Source organism: Mustela erminea, chromosome 5, assembly GCF_009829155.1.
Source record: "Mustela erminea isolate mMusErm1 chromosome 5, mMusErm1.Pri, whole genome shotgun sequence".
NCBI classification, from domain to species: domain Eukaryota; kingdom Metazoa; phylum Chordata; class Mammalia; order Carnivora; family Mustelidae; genus Mustela; species Mustela erminea.
The window spans coordinates 129,761,825-129,778,887 of NC_045618.1; the positions used below are offsets into that span (position 1 = coordinate 129,761,825).

The window sequence follows — 17,063 nt, forward strand, 5'->3', positions numbered from 1 at the left end:
GAAAAACCCTGAGTGTTAGCTGCTACTGCCCTTGCATAATTGGGAAGAAAGATGTAAGAAAAAGAACTTCAGCTCAGTGGTGGTCAAAATGGACATATTTAAATCTAATTTTAAAGAATCTATTGCTGCTTTTTTATGACTGGTGTTTTCTGCCTGCTGTCACACAGGGGTATACAATTCCATTAGACAAACGTCTAGCTGCTGATGGAAGAGGCCTTCAGACAGTTCACATCAATGAGAACTTTGCCAAGCTGGCCGAAGCCCTCTATATTGCTGATCGGAAGGTTGGTCTCTTATAATGAAAGGGTTTAATGCTCTTGATAATTCGTTAAGTCCATTTTTGGTTACCTAAGATACTGTTTGTTCATTCCGGTTTAATTGATACATCACTGTTTTAAGCCATACAGCATGATGGTTTGACTTATGTAAGATATTGCTGTTTAGGCTACAGTAGTGAGTTCCCAGAGAGGCTCTCACCTGCGGTATGTGCACCAGAGATGACACGTGTTATCTGCAGCTCTGTACCTGGTCTCAGCCTTTGCAGACTTGTACACACACCCTAACCACTGGTGATCCTGCTTCCTCATGACATTGCAGAACGATGTTCAGTAGGCTGATTTCATTTTTATTTATTTATTTGTTCTTTCTTAAGATTTTATGTAATCATTTGACAGAGAAACAAGCAGAGGCTGAGGGAGAAGCAGACTCCCCACAGAGCAGGGAGCCCTATGTGGGACTCAATGCCAGGACCCTAGGATCATGACCCCAGCCGAAGACAGACGCTTAACTGACTGAGCCATCCAGGCGCCCCTAATCTCATTTTTAAAAAGCTGACTACTGTTTTTAGATTTCATAATTTTTTCTATTTTAAATATAGATGTCTCCCAAAAGGTAGATAACATAGAAAGGCAAATAAACATTCTGATGAAAGCTATAGAAAATGATAGTTATAATATTGGTTGTCCTTTACTATTATGGCATTCATAATTATTTTTTTTGAAGATTTTATTTATTTATTTGACAGAGAGATCTCAAGCAGGCAGAGAGGCAAGCAGAGAAGGGCAGGGGGAAGCAGGCTTCCTGCTGTGCCGAGAGCCAGATGTGGGGCTCGATCCCAGGACCCTGAGATCATGACCTGAGCTGAAGGCAGAGGTTTTAACCAACTGAACCACCCAGTTGCCCCTGTGGCATTAATATTATTAATTTGTGTGACCTATAAGTTCACATACATTATGGCATGCATTTAGAACATAGAAAAGTATATCTCCTGCATTGCAGCAAGCACCCTTATAAAAATCATCTCTTGTTAAGGCTTTATCTTGAATAGACTTGCTTGATTTTGAACATATAATCAAGTCTTGCTATGTTACTGACACTGAAAATTTCTTTTTTAGAGTCTTATTTAACTTTTATTTTTTGGGTAGTTTCTGAGAAAGGATTAGTCAAACGGTGAGTTGCAAGATTAATTGGGGTCTTTATAGTTTCAACCACTAAGACATTTTCCAGAGTGAAAAATGTAAGTTTGCAGTGTCTTCCAGGCAAGCTTTCTTTTAGTAGACAAAAATCTTTGTTTTAATCGGCAGTAACAAATCTGAATTCTTTATACCTGCTCTTTCAAGCCAGACTTGAGTCAGGCTGTTGGATGATAACTGTAACTTTTCCCCCAACCATGTCTTACTTAGCATTCAACTTTACTAACAGGCTCGTGAAGCTGTAGAAATGCGTGCTCAAGTAGAGAGAAAGATGGCTCAAAAAGAAAAGGAGAAACATGAAGAGAAACTTAGAGAAATGGCCCAGAAAGCCAGGGAGAGAAGAGCTGGGATCAAAACCCATGTGGAAAAAGGTATGACATTGTCTTTCCTAAGTTTAATTTACAGTGTGAACAATACGTATCTCATTTCAGAGACTCACTGTTCTTACTGCACACAAAGCCAATACCCATCTAGAAAGAAAATGTAGATATTTCACAAATAATATAGAAATGAAAGAGTAACTTCTGCCACTGAGCTGTAGCAGTTGGAAGTGTTTTATATATTTAAAAAAAAATTTTTTTTTTTAGATTTTATTTATTTGAGAGGGAGAGAGTGAGTGAGCAAGAGTGCAAGAGCAGGGGTGAGGGAGACTCCCCACTGAGCAGGGATCTCCCCTGCCCCCCGCCCCGCCATGTGGGGCTGGATCCCAGGTTGCTGGGATCATGATCTGAGCTGGAGGCAGACGCTTAACCAACTAGCCACCCAGGCACCCCAAGAATATATATGTAAAGAAGGGCCTTCAATATGAGACTACAGTGGACATTTTTAAAGTTCAGAGTAATGTACTTTTAAAAATCATGTATTACTCAAATGATGGGCTTGATTTTTCTCTCATTTTAATTTTCTTGAAACTTAGAAAAATGAGATCAACTGAATAATCCAACTCTTCCACATAGTAAAACAATCCACTTTTTCTGTCTTGTAGGCTGATAAACCTGTAATCATTAACTCTGCCAATATTTTCCCTCTGGCTTTATTTAGTGGTTTACACTGATATATTAATTCATTTAGAGTGAGAAGAGTAATTCTAATTCAAGAAAGTTGTGAGGGTGGTTTGTTTTGTTAGTAAATCCTAGACTAGTGCAGCAGTTCATTCACTCAGATCATAGTGAACATCTACTACATGCCGGTTCTCTTCTAGACACAAGGATTTCTGTTAGGTTGGCGGTGTAGTTGTGGACATTTCAATGAGTGTAAACAGACCAGAAAAGTTAATTACCACTAGTAGATGATTTAGTGATAATAGTATAGTAGTAATTGCTGTGGGGAAAATGAAACAGGAAGGGGGATAAAAGTACCAAATGGAGAGGGTGGTCAGAATGGACCTTACTTCTGAGATGGTAACATTAGCACAGAAACTTGAATGAAGTAAGGAAGTGAGCCTTGTAGGTATCTGGGGCTTCGAAGAGCACCCTGGATAGAAGGAACAGTGAGTGCCAAGGCCCTAGTTGGGTAAAAGTATACCTGGTGCGGTAAAGGAAAAGCAGGGAGGCCAGTATAGCTGGAGTGAAGTAAGAAAGCTGAATAGCAGAAGAGGTGTCAGAGTAGTTCGAATAAATAGGAAGGGTGGTGATCAGATCATGTGTGGTCTTTCAGCCATTTTAAGGACATGGCCTTCACTTCCGATAATAAGGGAAGCAGTTGAAGAGTTTGAATGGAACAGCATAATTGGCCATAAATGAGCAGGCGGTGAAATGGGCATGTGGAGGAGTAGGGAAACCATTTGGAGGGCTTCTGCAGTAATCCAGATGAGATGAGGATGAGAGCCAGGGAAAACATGGTCAGATGGATTTTGGAGGTAGAGTTGACAAAATTTGCTTTTGGATTAGGTAGAGGTATGAAAGAAAGAGAGTCGGGGATGACTCCAGAACTTTTGACGTGAGCAATAGGGAGGGGTTGAGTTGCCATTTGCTAATAGTGGGAAGACTGCAAGGGAAGAGGTTTGGGAGGGAAAGATTAGTTTAGTTGTGGACATGGTAAGTTTAAGATGGAGGTGTCAAGCAGGCAGTTGGTCAGAGGAGTCATGAGTTCAGCTATAGAGAAGTCACCGGAATTACTAGAAATAATGGTCCACCTCCTTGAATCATATATGAATGACTTAGTGAGGCAAGATATAAAGACCTACCTGTTGTCATACATTTAGCCACTGAAGGGAATTAGAAGTCAGATTTCCCTATATCTAATTCTCTACACTGGTAAGAAATTTAAAAAAAAAAAACAAAAAAACCCACAGAATCGTCCTTGAGGAATTAGCTTAAATTCTGAAAAATGTGTTGCCAGATAGTAAAAAGAACGAATGTTTATTATTATTATTGGAAGATACCACTTATGGAAGACACTGCTCTGAGCACTTTACATGTATTGCCTTTATCATCCTGGCTCCAGCAACCCCTTGCAGAGGTTATAGGATTGTCACTGTACAGAGGAGGAGACGAAGACTCAGAGTGATTGAGTGACCTGTATGAGGTCATATGGCTAATCTGTCATAGGAACAGGATTTAAATCCAGACAGGCTGGCTCCAAAGCTGTATCCCCTCAGACTGGTGAGAGAAGAGAAAATGAAGATAGACATAAACACAGTAGTAGAGATCAAGATAGAACTAGCCCCTGTGGACCACAAGCAAAAGGTTCTTTATTCAGCCAGTCTTTGAAGATACAAGAGTAAATTTACACCTGATTTTTTCCTGAAATTTTAATAGGATAATTTAAAAACACACAGAAAAGTTGAAAGAATTATACAGTGAACATCCGTATCTCCTCCACCTGATTCTACAGTTAACTTTTTAAAAAACAATTAATATTGCTTAATTTGCTTTATCATCTATCTACTGATCTTTCTATCCATTTTTCAGTTCGTCTTACAATTTTGATGCATTTCAAATTAAGTTAAAGCCCTCAGTATACTTTGCGTCTGAACACTTGAGCTGCATGCATGATTCTGGAGTTCACATTCAAAAACTAAACCAACACTGTTGGATTTAAATTAATTGCAAGTGAGTTAAAAGGCCGAATGTAACTATAAAGAAGTCCGTGGAATTATCTGTCATGGGTTAAAGAATATTCTCTTTGTTCCAAATATTAATGGGTAATATAGCGATGAAGTAATTTTCAACTCTCTTCACACAGAGGATGGGGAGGCACGTGAGAGGGATGAAATCCGGCATGACAGGCGAAAAGAGAGACAGCACGACAGGAACCTTTCCAGGGCAGCTCCTGATAAGAGGTAGGTGCTATTTGAGGTAAATGCGAAATATGAGTATTGGCTTTTGCGAACCTCTTCAAGAAGAGTTTTAGTCCACAGAGACCAGTTTGCTTCTCTCCCTTTCCTCTCTAGATTGATAACTTACTAAATCAGCACTTATTTTCTTAACACTGATGCTTGCTTTTCTTAGCAGAGGAATTAACTGTCCCTAGAAGAAATCCTTTTTCATCACCTTGTAGAGTCAGCTAGAATTGTGCATGATAGGGATATAGAAAAGGGAATTCAGATCATGTTTGTGAAAAGAAGGTAGTAGATAGGACTGTTCTGATCTGTTATTTTCCTGTTTCAAGTGGTGAGACAAGCTTATTACACGCCTATTCCTCTAGACAGGGAAGAAGATTCTGTACCTTCATTGAGAGCCTGTATGCAGAGAGCTGTCTTCAGTGCAGTGGGGGAGAAGAGCAGGTTTTGTGAGAAGTGAAAATTGGCCTCTTCTCATGAGTAGTTACTTAAAATTCAGAAAGATAGTGCTGCCGTATAAAATGACCTAGGAAAAATTAATACAGCACTGCTAATAAGTGCAGACCTGCATGGAACAAACAAAACACATGTATGGGGCTTGCACTAAAGTAAGGATTGGTGAAGTTTATGCTTCACTAAAAGCTGAACACTGAATTCTGAATGAGGGTTAAATGCAAATATAAAACATTTTCTTTCCATATGAGCAGTTTTCCATGCTCTCATCACTTTGTGAGCTGATACAATCCATTTTTTCAAGTCATGTCTTAAACATGAAAAAGATGATTCCTGCTGGTGGTGCTCTTTGTTATTTAATGGCATAGCTCATCTTCCTGGATAAGTGAAGTCATGGAGAAGCAGGAAATCTGAATTTAGAGTCATGGGTAAATGTGCAGTGTAGGAGAGAGAGACATGAAATGTGAAAGCGCACAATTAACAATACTCTTGGTCTGAAATTCCTAAGCTGTAAAAATCAAAATGGCTCTGTAGATAAATTGGGCCCTTAAAACTAGTAAAGTGTTTATGGGAATTGATAACATTGAAAAGCTGTAAACTTGTGATTGCATGAAAATCAGGTTGTCTGTAGAAATTATTTTAAGACCTGAGTTTCTGGTAAAATAAATGATGACAGTTACTCTGGTTTCATTGCGATGTAGATTGCATACATACTGGAACAGCAGGGGCATTAAGATAATCTGAATACTGAAAATCATTCTGAGTAATTCAGTCATTGACATGTTTTCCTCAAAATTCTAATAGGATAAAATTACTGAATGTGGTTTAGGTAAAGAACATTCTGGCTTGTTGACAGTGATTCATATGATACATCTGATTTGCATCCAGTCCTCCCCCCCCGCCCCCGCCCCGCCGCAGTCCTCGTATAATAGCAAGTATAGACCGTAGCAATTTCATATCTCAGCATGTTCTCTCCATAAGGTGATTGCTTATATTAAAGAATTCGTGTCAAGAGTGAGTCTCTTGACAGTTCTTTTCAGCTAACAGGAAGACCTGATTATAAAACCCTACCTCTTCTAATAACCATGTCTCTGAAATGCTATAAGAACTGCCAACCTGATTATGCATTATCAGGGAATATATGTTCACAAGATATGAACAGGACATATTCATTAACTTTGCTTCTGAGATTGGTTGTATTGAAATTGAATTCAGCTCATCTGTAAAGAATTTTATTAGTGACATTGTATATTGAAACAGGTCGAAACTACAGAGAAATGAAAATCGAGATATCAGTGAAGTCATTGCTCTTGGTGTGCCCAATCCTCGAACGTCCAATGAAGTTCAGTATGACCAAAGGCTTTTCAACCAATCCAAGGTACCAGGAGTTTAGACATAGCTTGTCTTAAGTATTGATGTGAATACCAGTCCTCAAGGAAAACTAACATTGTCATAGATTTGGATCAGCCTAAGGTGTGCTGGCATAGTGAGAGAGAAAATTAGTAGTTGTGTGTTACAACTTATAGAACTGTTTTTTCTTATTTCATCTTATTTGACATAAGATAAAACAACTCTGATTTTGACCTCTACAGTTGGCTAAAATTTAAGATGCAATTAAAAAAATGAATGAAATAAGTTGATAAAACTTGGTTTTAATGTATTAGTCTTTTATTTATAAAGTAAATCCAGTATCCTACAAAAGTGTATCTTGGGTTTTTTGTTGATCTTTGAAACACAAATTTAATGCTAAAGAAACATATAACTTGAAATCTTTAAATGATGAAGCTATAAAACTAAATTTAAGTGCTAGACTAGTTGTCAGGAAATCTGACTTCTAATACCTATTGTTATTAACCAGCTAGGATACCTTAGGCTCGAAGAAGTGCCTTTATGTGTTAATCCACCCAACATTGATTATGTACTGTGCATTAGACAGTGAGATCAAAGATGTGCCTTTGCCCTCAAGGAATATTCAAGTCTACCAGAAAAGACGTATCTATGTATAAGTAAGGACAGGGCAGACAGCAATAAATACATGGAAGTATAAAGTTCTACTGGGATACAGAGGAAAAATTTATTATGACTTTGAGTCTTTAAGATTTGAAGGTGGCATTTGAGTATGCTCTTCTAGTTAATAATAACTTAATTGGATACTTTTTTACATTCCTGGCATTGTTCTAAGTCTTTCACTTTTATTATCTCACTTAATCCTTACAAAAACCCTGTGGAGTCATACTATTCATTATAATCTCTACTTATAGATGAGAAAATTGAGGAACAGTGGTTTAGCTAGAAATTGATAGAAGATTCAAACGTTCGATTTCAAAGGTTGTGGGGGTTTTGTTTTGGTTTTTTGGTGTTTTGTTTTTTTCAAAATTTTGTTTTTAGGGATAAAACTGGCAGTTTTTTAAAATTAACATGTAATGTAGTTTTAGCCCGAGGGGTCAAAGGTTGTGTTCTTAAACACAGTGCAGTGGTAACTTACCAGCCTGAGCAAAGGAGGGTTAGGCGTGCAAGTTCCACATAGGCAAATACTTAGGACAGTTACATCTTAGAAGCTTAAGCTTATTTCAAAGCTGTGATAAAAATTTTTCTAGAAGAGCACATCCCTGTATTGAGGAACCATCCAAATATATGAAACAAATTTGTTCATTGTTGACTTAGGATTTGCTCTTAGAGCCTATCTCATGCTATAATAGTGATGTTCTCAGGGAGTTAAGAAGTATAGCACCATTATTCTAAATGCCATGAGATACTGTTGGTACAGCATCTGTATCTTAGTCTTGGGATTGAGTTCAAACCCCATGTTGGGCATAGAACTTACTTATTTAATGAATGAGTAACATCAGATAAATGCTTTATAGTTCTTTTGTCTTCTTGCCACTATCTGTACAACTGAAATTAAGTACCTGCTTATACTATCCAATTTTATTTATTTTTTTTTTTTAAGATTTAATGTATTTATTTGAGAGAGGGAGTGAAAGAGCACAAGCTGGGGGAGCGGTAGAGGGAGAGGGAGAAGCAGGCTCCCCGCAGAGCAGGGAGCCCGATGTGGGACTCAATCCCAGGACCCTGGGATCATGACCTGAGCCGAAGGCAGACGCTTAACCATCTGAGCCACCCAGGCACCCTACTATCCAATTTTAATGACTACTTCACTAAAGTGGTCAAACTTGTTAATTAGCACTTTACTTATGGACCAAACCTGGTAAGAATAAAGTTTATGGACTTTGTTTTTTTATGAAGATCTTTTTGATTTGCAGTTCAGATTGCTGAAAATGTACGCTAGTAATGATTACATGAATGTAGTCAGATCCAACTTTTAATACATTTTTATTTCCCACAGGGTATGGACAGTGGTTTTGCAGGTGGAGAAGATGAAATTTACAACGTTTATGATCAAGCCTGGAGAGGTGGCAAAGATATGGCCCAGAATATTTATAGGCCCAGTAAAAATCTGGACAAGGACATGTATGGTGATGACCTAGAAGCCAGAATAAAGACCAACAGGTACCTAAGCAGCAGCGCAGTTTCACTGTTGAACCAGTGAAAACAAAGCAGTTCATAATCCTTTCTCTTTTTCCCTAGATTTGTTCCCGATAAGGAGTTTTCTGGTTCAGACCGCAGACAAAGAGGCCGAGAAGGACCAGTTCAGTTTGAGGAAGATCCTTTTGGTTTGGACAAGTTTTTGGAAGAAGCCAAACAGCACGGTGGCTCTAAAAGACCATCAGATAGCAGCCGCCCCAAGGAACATGAGCATGAAGGCAAGAAGAGGAGAAAGGAGTAGACACACCTCTCTTCAAAGTCAATGAACTTTTACCCATAACCCTAATGATGCAAGTCAGATGGGGAAAAACACTTTGTACATGGCCAGGATAAAAACCAAATCTGGGTGTCAGACCCCAGCACTACTTTTTATTACGGGAGTCAGGGGGGAGGGGGAAATTCTTTGAACTATTTAGTTTTTTTTTAAAGAGTGGGTTGTGTTTGTGCTTCTCCTACCTTTTGGCATTTATAGAACATACTACCCCACACATGAAATTAAGACCACTTCTTTTTGTGACATTAGTACTTTGGGGTTAATATTTTGTGTAAGAATGACTGCTGATGAATAAAGTTGCCCCAGCCACAGTGAGTAGAAGGATGTTCACATACTGGAACTGTCCTGCCAAATGACGTTTGCCCCTACTACGTTTTGTTTTAATTTGGAGTGGGGAAATTAAGCTCTTGCTTGGTGCAACTATTTGTTTCAAATAAAAACATTTAGACAAAATTTTTTATTTTATTTACTCTAACAGGCAGTAATAGTCTCAAAAGTCTTTCTCTTCATCAGATGTCTGATCCCCTTGCAAAACTTTTGGTCTTTGAGCTTGAACGTAGAGCTAAAAAAAAAAAAAATCCAATAAATATTGTAAGGAAAGATAGTATCTGCAAAAGCATTCCAACTGAAGATTGCAACTTTAAGACTGCCTTTTAAGAGGGAGTCAGCACCAATAAGTCAAAAGGATGTTACCTGATCCCCGGTCTTAAGACTAAATCAGTTTAACCCAAGGTTGCACAGTAAGTGGAAAAGCCAGTCTCCCTACCTTGTAAGCAGACTACTGTTCTGTGTTAGATCTACCTTGCTAACTGTTAAAGAGTCTTCCTAAACTACCCTCCCCAGACACCATAGGACAGGCACCCTTCTACCACCACCACTCTTTAACCAATATTAAAGGAACTTCAGTTACAAAGCTCCCAAAGTCCTTGTCATTCCATACTTCTGACCTACTAAACGGATATGCAGAAAGCTCATGATGTTATACAGAAAAATATTTACCTTTACTCCATCAAGAATGTGATGTTCTTGTTGTAGTGCATTCTGAAGTTCCTCTTCTGAAGAAAACTGAATCCAACCCATACCTCTGTGAAATCCAGTCTCTTTGTCCTAAAAATTCAAAATTTAGAAAAGATCAATTATGAACTAGAGAAAGTTTACATGAACTCCAATCAAACTAACAACTTTTTCATCTGCCCAAATGGAATAACTGAGATTTTAATAAATGTCAAAAACCTTGCTTTAATACATACTTAGCCTCCTAGTTACCAAAGGTCAACCTTTGTGTTAATCTTATTCTGCTTTTCTGCTGCCACTGGAGGAAGTAAAATATGGGCAGTGAAGTTTCTGTCATTCGAGATACAAACCACACTAACAATAAAAGGGACATTTTGATCACAGAAAGAAACAACTCTTAACTTCCTCGATTCTAGAAACTAAAAAATTTAGCCTCAAACCCTAGTTTGTTTCTTGTAGTTTTGGAGACAAATTACTCTCATCACTACCACTACCATTATAATTATATAGTCCTAATGAAAAACAGAAAAAAAATATATTACCCTCATTTACCTAGCTCTAGATTGAAGTAATGCTACTTTGTGCAAAACACAGAGTGCTTATCATCCAACCTATACACAGCACATGTGGAGAAGATTCTAGTGTGTTTGGGTGCACCCTGCCCCCACCCCACCAGCCCCACTATTTAAGAACAGATATAAAGATGTCTATTCACTCAGTACGTCACCAATCTTCTTACAAAGTTACGTTATGCTCTGCACCACCTCCAAACCAAATTTTTAGAAATTGTTCCCAAATTTAAAAGGTGACTTTTTAAGTCTTAACTTCTACTGCAGGAAGTTTCTGGTAATATCCCGGTGATTCACTCCTTACCTCAGCTAGTTTCTCCTCTACTTCCGTATGCCCATTTCTGTTAGTAAAAGCCTTAAAAAATGTGTGTTTGTGTAAAACTTAGGTACTGTGCATTCTAAGATACAGGAACCTGGATTTCTGGGCGCCTTGGTGGCTCAGTTAAACATCTGCCTTCGGTTCAGATCATGATCCCAGGATCCTGGGATCGAGTTCCGCATTAAGCTCCCTGCTTAGTGGGAGTCCGCTTCTCCCGCACCCTCTACTGTTCTGTCAATTAGTAAATAAAAAGTAAAATCTTTAAAAAACAAAGGGATGGGACACCTGGGCAGCTCAGCCTGTTAAACATCTGCCTTCAGTTCAGGTCATGATGCCAGCGTCCTGGGATCAAGTCCACAAAGCAGGCTCCTTGCTCAGTGGGGACCCTGCTTCTCTTTCTGAAGCTCCTTGTGCACTCGCTTGCTCTCTGACAAATGAATAAAATCTTAATAAAAACAAAAACAAAAAAAGGAACCTGGATTTGAATACATGAATTTGTTTATCAGAAACTAACTTTTGGGGGGCGCCTGGGTGGCTCAGTGGGTTAAAGCCTCTGCTTAAAGCTCCCAGCATCCTGGGATCAAGCCCCGAGTCATGCTCTCTGCTCAGCAGGGAGCCTGTTTCCCCCTCTCTCTCTGCCTGCCTCTCTGCCTACTTGTGATCTCTGCCTATCAAATAAATAAATAAAATCTTAAAAAAAAAGAAAGAAAGAAAGAAAGAAACTAACTTTTGGGGCACCTTGATGGCATAGTCAGTTAAGCATCTACCTTCGGCTCGGGTCATGATCACAGGGTCCTGGGATCAAGTCCTACATAGGGCTCTCTGCTCAGCAGGGAGCCTACTTCCCCGCCCCCCTGTCTACCTCTACCTACTGACAATCTCTGTCAAATAAATAAAAACAAAAAAACTCCTTTAACTTTTCTCCTGTTAACATTTACTTAGTTTTACCAAGAATCAAAGTTTTCTTTCTTTTTTTTTTTTTCCTTAAAGATTTTATTTATTTATTTGACAGACAGAGATCACAAGTAGGCAGAGAGGCAGGCAGAGAGAGGGGGAAGCAGGCTCACTGCTGAGCAGAGCGCCCGATGCGGGACTCGATCCCAGGACCCTGAGATCATGACCTGAGCCGAAGGCAGAGGCTTAACCCACTGAGCCACCCAGGCGCCCCTCAAAGTTTTCTTTTGTTTAAGGTACTAACTCCAGGTCCCAAATAATTTTGCTTACACTTTCAAGAAGGAAATGGTGAAAAATGTTACTATTTTGGGAGAAATTTTTAAGCAGGTTCCACACCTATCTAGTGTGGAGTTCAATGCAGGGCTTAAGCTCATGATCTCTGAGATTAAAACCTGAACTGAGACCAAGAGTTGGACACTTAATGGACTTAACCACTCAGGTGCCCTCGGAGAATTTTTTTTTAATGTTCGTCAAATAGGAATTTCATCCTCTTCGTAAAAATTTAGTTTTTAAGCTTATAGAAAAATTTTTGTGTCCGTAATACTTAAGCCTCATTCTTTTAATTACCTGTATTAAAACTCCATTGTATCAGTGAATTAATATCTATTTAATCCCATTAATGAACATTTAGGTTCTTTCCAGTTATATTATTAAACAAAGCTGCTTTGAACTTTTTCTTCTTTTTTTTTAAAAAAGATTTTATTTTCAGAAAGAGAGAGCATGAGCACAAGTAGAGGGAGCAGCAGGCAGAGGAAGAAGCAGTCTCCCTGTGAAACAAGAAGCCTGATGAGGGACTCAATTCCAGGGCCTGGTAATCTCAGAGTCCCTGAGCTGAAAGCAGATGCTTAAACAACTGAACCACCTAGGTGTCCCTGCTTTGTGCATTCTTGACCACACCATTTCTGTAGAATAAATTCCTAAAAATGGAATTGCTAGGTCACAGTAAATGTAAATTCTTAGTTTTGATTTTTGCCAAAATACCCTTCAGAAATGAAGTAAACTTCTGAGCACCTGGGTGGCTCAGCTGTTAAGTGTCTGCCTTCGACTCAGGTCATGATCCGAGTGTCCTGGGATGGAGCTCCCCTCTGGGTTCCCTGCTTAGTGGGAAGCCTGCTTCTCCCTCTCCCACTCCCCGTGCTTGTGTTCCCTCTCTTGAGTTAAAGCCTCTGCCTTTGGCTTGGGTCATGATCCCAGGGTCCTGGGATCGAGCCCCACATCGGGCTCTCTGCTTGGCAAGGAGCCTGCTTCCCCCTCTCTCTGCCTGCCTCTCTGCCTACTTGTGATCTCTGTCTGTCAAATAAATAAATAAATAAACCTTTTTTTAAAAAAAAATCATATAAGCTGATAGGCTTTAACAAAGTCAAGAATTCAAGGATAAAATTAGAGGATCAAAAATTAAAGGATAAAAAAAAAATTAAAGGATAACATTTTTTTAAAAAGATAATACTCACAAAAGGTACAGTGCACTTTCGTACATGGCCAAACTGTGCAAAGTGTTCTCTCAGTTCACCTGTATAGGAGGAAAAAAAACATGTTAAAAGTACTTAATGTATTAGTTGATATATTTGGGGCACCTGGCTGACTCAGATGGTAGAGCATATGACTTTTGATCTCAGGGTCGAGTTCAAGCCCAACAACTGGGCATAGAGATTACTTAAAAAGAAAAAAAAAGTAGTTAATGTATTTTGCATCCTCCATCCTAGATTGTAGCGAGAAACCAAGAGGGGACCTAGAATCCCCAAACTTTTTGTGAACAGGAACTACTTTCATTTCCTTGAAGCCTTAAGATTTAGGAAGTAGCTACGGTACTGACTACTTCCTCAAGTTATGATGGGGCTACATCTGATAAAGCTATCATAAGTCAAAAATATCCTAAGTTGAAAATGCATTTAATACACCTAACCTACTGAGCATCAGAGCTTAGCCCAGCCTACCTTAACCATGCTCAGAACACTTACATTAGCCTACATTAGGCAAAACCGTAACACATAGCCTATTTTATAATAAAGGGTTGAATATCTCACGTAATTAATTGACTACTGAAAATGAAAACCAGAATGGTTATATAGGGACAAAATGGCTGTAAGTCTATCAGCTGTTCACCCCTGTGATCACATGGCTGACTGGGAGATGCCCCTTGCTGATGCTGCTCCTAACCCAAGAGAGCATCACAATGCCCATCACTAGCATGGGGGAAAAATCAAACAGAATGCCTATCAAATAGAATCAAACAGAAATCAAACAGAATGCCTATTATTTTCACCTATCACTTTTTGAATGTAAAGTCAAAAAACTGTAAATCAAACCATAGTAAGTCAGCAACCATCTGTATAAAGCTGTAATGTGCCAGAGATGAGGGGAAATGATGGGGTGCGGGCAAATAAACTGCTGAGTCGACTGTAGTCATTACTCCCAGCAGATGACTGTCTTCATCAGTTACTGTACTAGGTACATGGATAATAATCCCTGTGAGAAATTCACACACAAGACAGATAATTAGAATACAGTATATTGCCAGCCATATTAGGGATTTTCAAACAAAAGCTCAGTTTACCTCCCTTTCATAAAATTTAACTCTGTTAAATAGTGGACACTCTAAAATTTATTGAGATGACCCTACTTACCCTTCCTGCCTTATTATCTATTGCTGGCCCATAGTTACTCTCTAGTACAGCAAATGAAAACTCTGTGTCTGTCCTACAGATTCCCACCCTCGCCTGTCATTCTTTCCCCTTGCTATGTCAGTAATCTTATCTCTTCCTGCCTAAATTGTAACTATCTTTCAGGACCCAGGCCAAATATAGCCAAATACTATTTTATTGGGCTTCTACTGCCATACAAGGCAATGCACTACCCCTGTGAGGCCTCAGAGATGCATAGTAGATCATCTTAAAGATCAAAAACTACCTGATCTCTTCTGAACTACAGTGCTTATACTTTCCCTGATTAATATTTCATATTACTGGGTTATTTCCCCCTAGTTCATCTAAACTTCACTGGTTCAACAACTGCCTGTATCTGTTATAAGTCTCCTCACCCTCACCACCACACTACACCATAAACTCCTTGAGTGTTGAGTCTACTATGTCAACAGTAACTGACAACAGTAGGGCAGTACCTGCTGAATGAAAAAATGCCTAGTAATCTGTCAACAACCCACACACACTAAATTTCAGAAGCACTCTAATAGTTGGTCAAACCATTTGGCAAATTCAGGACCTCATGGATCAGCACCAGGACAAACATGTTGTTTGTTTAACACTAAATAAAATAGTGTTAAATATGCATGTCTTAAACAGGTATTAAAAGTTCTAGAAAACATCCACTTCCCAAACAAGCTCTGGAAGGTAACCGTCTTCTCAAATTACCTATAACTGTTACGGAAAAACTGCTGCAAGCATCTAGAACAATGTCATCCTCAAACAGATACTCCTGAAATATTTGCTGAATGTATGAATGAACCAAGAGAGACTGCTTCAAAATTGTATATTACACTCTTTTTATGAGTTTTAAACCAACCCATTATGGTCTGGAAACTTGCAACTACAGGATGATGGTGAAATCCCGGAGCCTTTACACAGTTTCACAGGGCCTAAGCAAGACATTGTACTGCCTAGATCTTCATCTGCTACATATTAAGAAGGTGAGGCCCAAAACAATCTATTTCCCATTCTACTACTCACACCAGGGCCACAAAGGCTAAGAAGTGAGTAATCCTATTTCCATTCTTTTGTGACCTGACACATGAATACCTACAAAAGTGACAATGGATTTTTAAATTTTGGGTAAGCAAATGTAAAAACCTTTTTCCAAAAGTGCAACTGACAAAAATCAATGCTGATGAGAGATTTCAATACTGATTACTCCCAAACCTCTATCTCCAGTCTAGGCCTCTCCCATAAGCTTATAGTGATTATAGTAATCACGAAAACAACTATCATTTATTGAGTACTTAGTCTGTATCTACCACAAGTCTAACTGGTTTGCATATAAACTCATTTAACCCAATCAAAAGTCCTATCAAGAAGGTATCACTGACTCCATTGCTTGATGAAACTGAGAAACAGGGCGCCTGGGTGGCTCAGTGGGTTAAGCCGCTGCCTTCGGCTCAGGTCATGATCTCAGGGTCCTGGGATCGAGTCCCGCATCGGGTTCTCTGCTCCGCGGGGAACCTGCTTCCTCCTCTCTCTCTCTCTCTGCCTGCCTCTCTGCCTACTTGTGATCTCTCTGTGTCAAATGAATAAATAAAATCTTTAAAAAAAAAAAAAAAAGAAACTGAGAAACAATGAGCCCTTTTCCCAAATTACCTCCCCTTAGGTTACACAACTATTAAATGGCCAAGGTGGAATTCTAACCTAGGCAGCATGGCTTCTCAATAAATGATACACCGTCTCCTCTGTCCAACTGCCTGGCGGAGACTTCACAGGCTTTCTCAAACTCAACACATTTCAACTTTACTCCTCATCCTCTTTAATCTGCTTCCCCTACATTTAACCACGATATTCACCAACGCTAAAAACCTGGAATTCGTTCTTCCCTTTCCCTCATTCCTTACTCCTACCCCACGCAAGCCACCGCGAAAAGCCGTTGATTTTGTTTTGTTAACATAAATGGATCTGACCCCCTTTCTACCACTACCCTATCTCAGATCCTCGTCTTTGGACTAAATTATTGAAATTGCCTTTTAATGCGTCTCCTCGCCTTCAGTCTTGCCAGTTTGAATCCACCCTCCACACCGCTGTCAAAATAATCACTTCTAAATCGTAAATCTTAAGTTTTCAAGTAACGAACCGTTCCACCGAGCCACAGTGGAAAGGCAGGAGACCCTGAATACGTGCCGCAAAAGCTTAAGGGGCATCCCTGAACGATTCATTGAAAAAAAAAATTTTTTTTATTTCTGCTCACTGGCTTGCTCAGAAACCACAGCTCTTAATCCAGCCACCACGCTGACACGCATTCCGCCGAAAGCAGTGCTTTTGAGGATCGCTTTTACCTAAAACCTCAACTCCTAACACGTCTCCATCACTCACTCGAGGCCGCGGTCCAGGGGATTTTTCTGACAAAAGCCACGGGCCGGCTAACACTCGTTCGCAGCGCCACAGCACCCCTCACTGCAGAGGCAGCCATCTCTAGATCGAGGACGTCTGCGACTTGCGGTCGCGACCCCGGAAGAATCTTG

General features: G+C 39.5%; 2 protein-coding genes across 2 annotated transcripts in view; one reads left to right on the plus strand and one right to left on the minus strand.

The window, feature by feature from the left end:
* Nucleotides 1–9,481, plus strand: part of SNW1 (SNW domain containing 1) — a 34,366-nt gene extending 24,885 nt beyond the window's left edge. Inside the window, exons 9-14 of the mRNA XM_032344806.1 lie at nt 168–284; nt 1,702–1,843; nt 4,659–4,755; nt 6,469–6,586; nt 8,555–8,718; nt 8,797–9,481. Of these exons, the coding sequence (XP_032200697.1) occupies nt 168–284; nt 1,702–1,843; nt 4,659–4,755; nt 6,469–6,586; nt 8,555–8,718; nt 8,797–8,995 (837 nt within the window). The 3' untranslated portion in view covers nt 8,996–9,481. The remainder of the gene's footprint in view (nt 1–167; nt 285–1,701; nt 1,844–4,658; nt 4,756–6,468; nt 6,587–8,554; nt 8,719–8,796) is intronic.
* On the minus strand, nt 9,471–17,059 carry SLIRP (SRA stem-loop interacting RNA binding protein). The gene is made up of 4 exons (XM_032344810.1): nt 16,915–17,059; nt 13,336–13,394; nt 10,028–10,135; nt 9,471–9,590 (listed from the first exon to the last, which is right to left on the minus strand). Exons 1-4 carry the CDS (start codon nt 17,009–17,011, stop codon nt 9,519–9,521), a joined length of 336 nt encoding a protein of 111 aa, XP_032200701.1. The 5' UTR covers nt 17,012–17,059; the 3' UTR covers nt 9,471–9,518.
* Nucleotides 17,060–17,063: the final 4 nt, after the last annotated feature.

Bases quoted from the DNA above. Each gene is read 5' to 3' on its own strand.
- SLIRP (XM_032344810.1), bottom strand. From the start codon at position 17,011: ATGGCTGCCTCTGCAGTGAGGGGTGCTGTGGCGCTGCGAACGAGTGTT. The intron at 10,136-13,335 runs GTGAGTATTATC...TTGAATTTTTAG, and splicing joins GAAAGTGCACTGTACCTTTT to GACAAAGAGACTGGATTTCA. The intron at 9,591-10,027 runs GTAAATATTTTT...TTTTTTTTTTAG, and splicing joins ACATTCTTGATGGAGTAAAG to CTCTACGTTCAAGCTCAAAG.